This window comes from Engraulis encrasicolus, chromosome 22, assembly GCF_034702125.1.
Source record: "Engraulis encrasicolus isolate BLACKSEA-1 chromosome 22, IST_EnEncr_1.0, whole genome shotgun sequence".
Lineage (NCBI taxonomy): Eukaryota > Metazoa > Chordata > Actinopteri > Clupeiformes > Engraulidae > Engraulis > Engraulis encrasicolus.
This window is the reverse complement of record NC_085878.1, coordinates 13,978,779-13,989,047: the sequence shown is the minus strand read 5'-3', so window position 1 is coordinate 13,989,047 and position 10,269 is coordinate 13,978,779. Positions and strand designations below refer to the sequence as shown.

Sequence of the window (10,269 nt, the reverse complement as noted above, 5' to 3'; positions counted from 1 at the left end):
AGGTGCCGTGCTGTTCTGGACTGGGTGTCCCACTATTGGTAAGAAGAAGTTCTCAGATTTAATTAATCAAATGCTTTCATAAACTACCAGACAGCTAAAACCACCAATCAAACAAATGTCTATGGATTATATGCTGTAGATATAGTGCTCTTTTTTCTTGGTCCCTGACAAAAGGAACAACAGTATTAGAGTGACAAGACATTCAGTGTGCAGACACAAGCAGTATACATGGGTTTTCTTTTTTTGTTTTCCCCTGGCTGCGCGACCCCGGCAGCACCCAACTCAACTTCTGATTGTTGGAAACCGCTATCGGTCACTTGTTTAGCTGCCAGTATCTTGCCCCTTTTCACAACACCATGTTTATAAACAAAAAAAAACCATATGGACAGAGCCAAGCTGACATTGTTTCTCTATAACGGCCATAAAGTGCAATAAAGGTGGTTTGGCCTGCGTGAATTGTAGCCTAAGTTTCCTCTCCTGCTGCTGTAGCCCATCTGCCACAAGTTTAGACGAGGTGTGCATTCAGAGATGTCCTTTTGCATACCTTTATTGTTACGAGTGATTATTTCAGTTACTTTTGTCTTTCTATCAGCTCAAATAAATCTGGCCATCCTCCTCTGACCTCATTTTTGGCCAGAGAAATCATGCCCACTGGATATTTCTTCTTTTTCGAGCCAGTCTCTAGAAACCCTGGAGATGGTTGTGTGTGAATATCCTAGTAGATCAGCAGTTTTCGAAATACTCAGACCAGGGGCGTCAGCTGACCTAATTTGTTGACTGACTAACTTGTTGCACGTAGTGCATGTGCGCTATTGTGTGTGCATTCTGTAGATTTACTCTGTATGCTAAACTTGAGCTAAATTCCAAGGTAGCAAGGTTTTTTTGTGTGAAACTCATACCGGGGCACAGCAAATTAATACCTTGGCACGTGCCCCTGACTCAGACTAGCCCGTTTAGCACCAACAACCATGCCACGTTCAAAGTGACTTTCATCTCCTTTCTTGCCCATTGTGATGCTCTGTTTGCACTGCAGCAGATCGTCTTTGGCATGTCTACATACCTAAAAGCATTGAGTTGCCGCTACTGTGATTGGCTGAGTAGAAATGTGAATCAATGAGCAATTGGACAGGTGTGCCTAATAAAGCGGCCGGTGTGTGTACATTGCTGTGTGGGATGTCTGTAACATTACTTCCAGACAAGACTGTATAGTATCCAATGTCTAAATCTCACACTAATGGATCTTGCAATGTCAGACATTGTTGGGCCTAGTGGGAAAACAATTTATTCTGCTCTGGGAACTCCCTCTTTATTTTTGGACTTTATTTTTTTTACTCTTTATTTAAAAACTTCCTTTATTTTTGGATATTGTTGTCAGCAGAACAGACATGTTGAACCATGACATGACATGATGAAACCAGTCTATGTATGCATTTTTGGAAATAATGTTGTAAATAGGCATAATACAGGCAGCCATAGTTAGGGAATTGGTGTTTCAATTTGGGGGTTGTAGGTTCGAATGTCTACATCTCCATCCATGGCTGAAGGGCCCTTGAGCAAGGCAACAAATCCCACATTGCTCCAGGGACTGTAACCAACATCCTGAATAAATAATAAATGTATGTCACTTTAGATAAAAGTGTCAACTACGTGTAATGTAAATAGCATTTTGCATGATTATCTTTTGTGTAGCCTTGGAGCAAATGTTACCTGAATATGTCTCGTTTTTTAAATGTCTTTCTAACTAGAAACCAGTAAACCAATTGTCATACACCAAGTCAGCAATGTAAGATTAAAAATATGTTTTGAATAATTGTGCGAATAAATAATACAACCACATCCTTTTTAAAAAATTCAACATTTGTGTGTATTTCAAACATCCCACTATGGGACTATGACATTTTATAAACACTCACGGTATAACAAACAAAAATATTCTGACAAAGTAATACATGAAAATGAAAGAAAAGCAAGTTTTTGAGATATCCATCTACCTAGAAAACATTATCACCTTAAGCCATTGGTCATCATTTACAAAGCTTCCCAGAACAAAATGTTCTGAACTGTATAAAGTATTGACCACAATCATGACCTTCATTTATGTGGGCAAACCTGAAGCACAATGAACTGACTGACTTCTTAAAAACACAGACAGGTAAAGAGATGAATTTGTGAAGGTGGTGTGAAACAGGGAGGAATTTACCCCCTTGGTCCTGAGGAGCAGAATCTGCCTTCACAGACTGAACATCTGTACAGTTCAATGATGCTAGTGATGACTATCAAGGTGATGAGGAGACTTACGAGCATTGAAAAAAAAAAAATCCATATTGTGATGAAGGTGAACAGGTAAATCCTGAGTCCAGATCAAAAGAGTCAGCTGTTACACAAGAGGCTGCAGAGACCACAGAGCCTTAAGGCAAAGACTGTACAAGGATGATCTTCTCATTGATGCAAAAGCGATGCAGCACAGTAAGCAGGTTCTCTCCACATCTAGACACCTGCCTCTCCATGGCCAGACGGAAATCCTCCTTCACCCCTTTAGTAATGCCACGCGTCACTGTGTGGTGCCTGTAATACAGATACAGGTATTACCTTAAATTAAACAACACAAACAAATACACATGAAATCACGACGATTACAACTACCAACACAGAGGGCAGTATTGTTGATGTCTAACATATTCATACATCAACAACATCACTAGATTCTGTATACTAAATGATGTAGCATACACAGAAGTGTGATTTGCTGACATTAACAGCTGACCTACAATGACAGACACACAATGTCTTAACACAATGAAAACAGCGTACATTCGGCATGGAACACAACCAACCTCAACAGGAGAGTGAACTTAAACTGACAGACCAGTGAACGAGACAGTGAAAAGAACATTATGCTGTGAACAACAAAAGCAGCAGAAATACTCAACCAAACAGAAAATACAGTTGAGAATGCAACACGCAAGTTGACTGGAATGAAACGGATCAACAATAAAAATAAGAAAGCGAGCGAAAAAGAGAGGGACAAACAAAACAAAGAACTGAAATTTATAAGACTGGGTACACACAAGAAGGATGAGCAGGCTGAGTGGGATTTGGGGGTGGGGCTAAGAGATGGGGAGGTGGGGTTGGAGGGTGCGGGGGTGGGTGGGGTCAGGGAATGGGGTACCTGTCAGTTGGCTGAGCCCCAGGAAGCAGCAGGGGGTTAAACTCCACCCCCAGAGCGGGGCTGGGGTTCCTAGAGACAGCAAACACCGTTCATCAACGACACCCTGGCAGGCAAGGGTGCATTCCCGACTCGCAAGCGCAAAACACTGGGTCTCTTTCTTTCCCTTTCTATATGCACTTGCCATTTTCAGGCACAACTCTCAGTTCAAAGAGATGCTGGTCGCTTTATGCAAGATTTGAGGCAGGCTTCAGTGTTAGACAGTGGTAGTCTGAAGAAATGTCGCCCACACAGAACGCACACCCATAGCCCTATCCTCTATGCGGCTACACATGAATGTACATTGCTTCTTATATTTGCAGATGCCACTATTGTTTACTGCACACAAGTAGCAACCATTCAGAAATGACTTCCATGATGTCTGTAATCAAGGTTAAGAAAACTGTACTTGACTCAAGAGTAGTTTGTCAACGATGTGGTATCTGGTCACAATGGCACAGATTAACGTGTAAATAGGAACAGAGGTGTCCAAAGGAAATTAGAAGTGAAAAACAAAACCTGCTTATATTGCTTATATTGTCTTGCTTATATCAAGTCAAGGTTCATGTCTATGATACCATGCTCCTAATTGTTACTGTGAATTAGTTATTTTACTCTGCATGGGGAAAAATGTAGGTAATTTGCATGCCGGTCCTGAGAATAATAGAAAAATTTAATAACTTGATCATATAAGGGACCACAATGGAAATAAGCCCTAGGACGTTTTGGTGTTTTATCCATATCTATTTATTTCCTTTTAATGTATGTTTCTGTTAGCTCTACAATGTTTTTTTACATCCAAATAGACTAAATACATTAATTCATTCATTCATCCTTGGAACTCTCTAATTTGGAAAAGTCGATGTCTTGAATGCACCCTTGGACCAGCAGGACCCTCAAAAGTTCTAGAGAGCTTAGCAAGCGAACCAAAAAGAGTATGGGAAGGCCAAGACTCTAAAAAAACACACCAGGCGTGCTCTCTAAAGTACCTTGGTTAGGTAGAGCAGGCATGTTGAAACACAAAGAGAGAAAAGATAGGAAAAAGCAAGGGACAGAAGAAAGTCAAGAAAAAAAAAGAGTGGCCTAGACGGTCGGTCATTTGTCCCTTCAACTGCATTGCTGTATAACCAGTGAACACATTGGACTGGCAAAAGAGGTGGGACTTACTTGATTAGCATGCCCTGATTGGGCAACAGCTCTAACTGGACACGCCCACCCTCACTGGTGCGGAGGTAAGCAAATTCTTCAAGCATGTCGATATCTGTGCAAGCGTACGAGTTAAAGGGAACATAATGACAACAATGGGAAGCGAGTAATTACCAGTACATACAGACCATCATGTCGCAGCATAACACATTCAGAGCAGCTGATATACACTTTGAAAGAAGGAATCATGTCTGTTTCGTAACACATTCATACCAAACCTTTCATAGACGTGGAAGACAAAAGGACAGCAACTTGTCAAAATCAGTAATCATTGAGGAACAAAACCCGCAACGTTGCTTTGTTTAGCTTTCAGTTTGACAAGATGCTGTCCTTCTGTCCGATAGGTTCATGAAAGGTTTGGTATGAATGGATCATGAAACAATCACGAGTGCAGACTTTATAACAGCTGCTATGAATGTGTTATGCAGGATGTCTAGATACCTCCCTCTTGTCAGTGTGAAGACAGAGGCGATGGAGTGAAGTGGAGAGTGCAATCAATCCATCTCACAATCCGTCAGATTACAGCATGGATAATATAAACCTGGACGTATAATGGCATTTGAACAGTGAAGGATACTGGTGACGTAGTTGAAGAAGTTTTCGTACTGGAAGCTGCCCTGCTGGCAGATCTTATCCACGGCCTTCAGGAACAGCGTCTCGCCCTGCGGCCAATCATGTTGCAGTAGCACCACCACATGACCCAGGGCCAGGTCATCCCTCATGTCTGTGAAGGCTCGCAGCTGGACACACAAAAGATGACAACCATACATAGGAATACAAACACAAACATGCACATGAATGAAAAAAAACCACACACTTGCGTGTATATGCATGAATTGTGGAAACAAACCCAGTTGCTCCTACAAGTAGTGATGATTTATTAAGGTTACTGATTCATACCTTGAAGCAAGCCAGCATCAGTTGAAGACAGTATGGTAGGATTGACTTGCTTGTACAAGGTAGAAGCCTCAGGTCATTACCTAGCAAAAGAAAAAAAATGTAAAACCCACATTGTATACCATTCTTGCTGGAGGCAAATTAAGAAATAACTAATCAATAATATACACCATGAAACATAAAAGGTACCTAGAGTGCTTCATCATCTTCCCCATTTGTGGTGTGAAATCACACTTCCTTACCTTTTCTAGGCTTCATCCTTGGTTTGGCAGGGTCCTCACCACTCTTTCCTGGCTCCTGACTTTGTGGAACCAGCCCTCCAACAACCTCAAGCAGTTTCTCACATGACAGCTGTGGGAAAATAGTGTCATGTGAACTGCAATTGATGTTTCGGTTAATGTATGGTCCTCACTTTCAGATGTACACTTCACAGTGTGTGTAGTATAGCAAAGGGAATGAGAGTTATCCCACCCCAACACGGGATTGTTCGGGAACCGCAAAGTTGGTTTGTGTTGCGCACAGAAAAATACTGTTTTTGTGAAACCTGACGACAACGTGAATATCAGCAGGTTTTTCTGGGTAAGACATGGTCACATGCAGAAAAAAATCAGATAAAAGCCAGGTATGAACTAATGGTTTGTAGGAAAGCACTGTAGCTCCGAACGCGACCGATGCAGGAAAGGGCACCAGCACTGTTTTGGCCTGAAAGCATGTGTGTCCTAGTGTTGTGCCTGGATGTGCGTGTGCATCTCACGCAGTCTTTTTCCACAGCAGTGTGTGTGTGCAGCTCACCCGGTGTTCTCCCAGGGCGTAGTGGCAGGATGCCTGCTGTATGAGAGCCCTGTGGTTCTCCAGGCTGCCTCCTCCAGGGGGGCTCTGGCAGGCCGGGGACTGGAAGGAGGCCATCTGCAGCAGGCTGGATAAGGCCTTCCTGTACTGCCCCTGGTTGGGTCAGAGAGAGAGAAGAGAGAGAGAGAAAATGGAAAAGTTTTGGAATCATGTGTGTAGTAGGTCTGTTTCTCATACATAGACCATTCTTTGATGACATCTACATAGATTTTATTCATGTTTACATTCCATTACATTTCCATGTATTTAATACATGTTTACTAAGACTATACTGGTTTTGAAGCCCTAGACCCAATATGCCCCCAAAACCTTATTCTTCTCTTGTGCCAAAGATATCAGATCACGCCATCTTAAAACCATACACTTGTATGATAGGATCTTTAAGACCATAGCCAGGTCCTGGCCAGCCACATATGAAGTGCTGTGGTTCATCACACCCTGATTGGCTATGATAGGCCTACCTGATATATAATCATATCTGTGAGGAATATCCTCAGCCACAGCCAGGTGTCTGTCTTCCAGGCAGCACACAGCTTGTTGAACTCTACAGAGATACAAACACAAAAGATACAAAAGGCATTCGTCAGTGACCCTGACCTAGTATCATCATTTTAGAGAAGAAAAATAACTGTTTAAACAAAACAGGAAAACGCCATAAATTTAAAAGGGGAAGGCAGAAGTAACTTAGTGCCGCAAAAGAGAAAGGCGCAGGCATTACTCAGAGGGAGAGGGGGAGAAGCATATAGCTGCTTCCTCTTTCGGTCAAATTCCCCTTTCAGTCAAATTAATGTGGCACTTCCTCATTTCATGTCTTAAGGGACCACATATGCACACACACCCACTTTGTGAGGTCACAAAGGTTTCTCACATAATTTCACTTCCCTGATACAGCCCGTTCAAAGGCAACCACGTTGGCACTGGTGTTGCGCCTGATGAGGACAATTGGCTTGTTTAAAAGCAATGCTTTCTTTACTTGAAATGGTGACAAGTTGGAATCGAAATGTCAAAATGTTCCCATTTCACATCCATAGAACATTGCTTTAAACCAGTGGACGCCCCGGACCCCATCATAAGCCTCCCCCAATGGTAACTAAGCCCCACCCCATCTCAGCTGTATCCTTCTCAATGCCCTCCCCACCCTCAGGGGCTTCCTAGCACCCGTTGAACACTATGCAGAGTGTGGTGTGTGTACCCCAAGGGGTACGAGCTGGGATGCTCGGGGGTCCGTGGGCTGAAAATTGCAACAAATGTAAGCTGGTCGACCAACGGGTAATGGTTAAAGTGCCACACTACAGGCTATTCCCTAAAGAGAAAACAGAGACCTTTTCCGACTTATTAGCTCCCCTTCCATAAGGAGAAACAAACAGCTTAATATTTTAAAAGTCAACCATTTAGACAACCTTACTCTCCATTAATTTCATAATAATATGATTAAAAATATATATTCACATGGTTATGCACATAAAAGAGAGCTTCGGAGAGCTTCACGAGTGTGTGCTTTCCGTTAATTTTGTTTAATATGATCTGAAGAAAAACTGTGAATAAATGCAACCTCTTCAGACTGCAATCAGTGATGTGAATATGCAACATCGGACTTGTAAAGATGGACCTGTGACAGGCTACTCAAGACACAGAGTTCTGGAGGTTTCTCCAATTTTCTCCAGTTTCTCCAACTGCTGTTACAGTTACATCTGTGTTACTGTGCAGCGTGCTCGCATGGGATAAGCAAAATTTGTATTTTATTGAATATAAAGGCATTAGGAATGTTTGCCTAGTTTGGTGTAAAGTTTTCTGCCAACAATACATTACAAGCACGTTTGCAGCGCTGACAGATTAGTGCCTGTGCCTATCAATTGTTTGGCTAGTAGAATAGCTGAATGCGGTCTTTGTTTTGGTGTGTTTGTCGCTTCAAAAATCTTTTAAAAAATCAATTAAAACACACAAAAAACAACCACAAGTCTAATATCCTAATGGTTTTAGTGTGGTGAAATGAATGCATATGAAGGGATATGTACCGGACTCCAGGGCTTCGTTGGAATGCAACAGATCCCAGCTTTCCCTGGCCGTGCGGAAGCCGTCCAGAGTCTCAGTCCAGGCTGGCATCTCTGTCTTGTTGACCAGGATATGCCGTCCTCTGCCCTTACCCCCACTGTCTTCATCATCTGAACTCTGCAGATATACAAGAACCAATTTTTAATCCCTTCATTTGTCATTTGTCACACACCCACCCAGCACACAAACTGTTCTCCCTACTGCCATCAGGGAAGCGCTACCGTAGCATGCGGTGCCGCACTTGCAGACTGGGAAACAGCTTCTTTCCCCAAGCCATCTGACTCATCAACACACTGAAGAAAACTACATGAACATTTCAAAGACACTGATTAGCATTCCATGAACATTTCATTCACCATTCCACTTGCACTTTACCTTTGGCACCTTACATATTGCATCTACAATACTGAACATAAACTATATGACCACTGATTGTACTTGCCGCTTCTGTCTGTGTGTGTGTGTGTGTGTGTGTGTGTGTGTGTGTGTGTGTGTGTGTGTGTGTGTGTGTGTGTGTGTGTGTGTGTGTGTGTGTGTGTGTTCTTACTGCACACGGTGTATGTGTGTGTATTGGTACATGTCCGTATTAGTATGTTAGTGTTTTTCTATCAGTATGTTAGTTTGTCTCTGCACATCCATCCATTTCCTCTCTCACTCATCCAGACATTCAAGCAAATGGCTGAGTCACTGTTCATAACAATGTATTTTAAGGTTTAAGTGGAGACGTGAATGAAATGGGTTTGATTCACGGTCAGCACATGCTAAAATCTGTGCAATTCTTAGCTCCGTCTCTGACAAGTTATTACATCGCCCCAGATCTATTCTTCCAATTTCTGAATCGCACCAGACAATTGATTTAGTTCATCCATTAGACTGCTTATTAAATTACATAACAGCGCTCTGAATCCTCGATTCATTTAGTTTGACATCTGGGAAATCCATTCACTAGACTTCATTAATCTCAAAGCAAACCAAAAGCACACTCTGCCATGGCACTGTGGAGGATGGAACCTGCCGTGGATCCCACCTCACTCACCATTGTCTTCTCCCGGCCGTCGGCTAGCTTGCGCTTCTTGTGCGCATGCTTGCTTGAAGCTTTCTCCAATTCAATGTCACTGAACACCAATGACAGGTCCTCTAGCATGATCCATGGACCTGCGCCTAGGGAACTGTGACCTTAAAAATAAAACAGACACACATCCTTAATGATCACCTGCAGCTGTGCAAAATGTGGTAGCTTCAAACTAAAATAGTCTTGTACTAGAAAACACAAACGTTGGGTGCATCCAATTTATTCTCTTACAATCAGCAAAAGGTTGTAAGTAGGCTGTGATTCCTCACTTTGCCAGGTCACAGTAATCAAAATAAACTGTACACAACTAGACTCATTTTGGAAGTAGGCCCACTCATATTCCTGTGATACACCAAATTTCTAAATGTTCAAGTCTAGTTACACTATACATTAAAAGCTCTCCTATGCAGGTTTGGGATGTAAACAGAGCAGTGTACTGTACATACAGTCCCCTCCATAATTATTGGCACCCCTGGTTGAGATGTGTTAAAAGCCTTAAAATAAATTCAGTGTTTATTGCAGAAGAATACTGTCACACTGAAAATTGTAGGAAAATGTAGCCTTCAACTCAAATGAATTGTAAGAAAATAAAAAAATCCCTGACTGAAAAATAATTATTTTTCATTAAATCACCTGTTCCACAATTATTGGCACCCTTAACAATTCCCAGGAAATAAATATAATTGAAGCATTTCTGTCATTTCTACAGTAGTTTACAAAGTTTACCAGAGTATGTAGGAACATTTAATTAGTAATTCATCACTTCCTGTTTCCCTGGGGTATAAATATGACGTGACACCGAGGACATTTCTCTTATCCACTCTTAAACATGGGAAAGACAAAGGAACACAGCATACAAGTGAGGCAGATGTGCGTCAACCTTCACAGGTCAGGCAGAGGCTACAAGAAGATTGCAACTCAACTGCAGCTGCCCATATCCACTGTGAGATGAATAATTATGAAGTTCAAAACACTGGAACAGTGGTAA

General features: G+C 42.0%; 1 protein-coding gene across 4 annotated transcripts in view; it reads right to left on the bottom strand.

Annotated features, from left to right (window-relative positions):
- Nucleotides 1-2,408: 2,408 nt before the first annotated feature.
- The window catches only part of ints10 (integrator complex subunit 10), a 27,607-nt gene continuing 19,746 nt past the window's right edge, over nucleotides 2,409-10,269 (bottom strand). For 3 of the 4 annotated variants that reach the window (XM_063188428.1, XM_063188430.1, XM_063188427.1), the window contains 9 exons: nucleotides 9,246-9,385; nucleotides 8,173-8,326; nucleotides 6,619-6,701; nucleotides 6,101-6,250; nucleotides 5,551-5,659; nucleotides 5,312-5,391; nucleotides 4,989-5,151; nucleotides 4,373-4,466; nucleotides 2,409-2,565 (listed from right to left, as the gene is read on the bottom strand). In XM_063188428.1, coding sequence (XP_063044498.1) covers nucleotides 2,409-2,565; nucleotides 4,373-4,466; nucleotides 4,989-5,151; nucleotides 5,312-5,391; nucleotides 5,551-5,659; nucleotides 6,101-6,250; nucleotides 6,619-6,701; nucleotides 8,173-8,326; nucleotides 9,246-9,385 — 1,130 coding nt within the window. Of the gene's footprint in view, nucleotides 2,566-3,138; nucleotides 3,239-4,372; nucleotides 4,467-4,988; nucleotides 5,152-5,311; nucleotides 5,392-5,550; nucleotides 5,660-6,100; nucleotides 6,251-6,618; nucleotides 6,702-8,172; nucleotides 8,327-9,245; nucleotides 9,386-10,269 lie in introns of those variants that run through there. The other variant, XM_063188429.1, reaches the window with a different exon arrangement.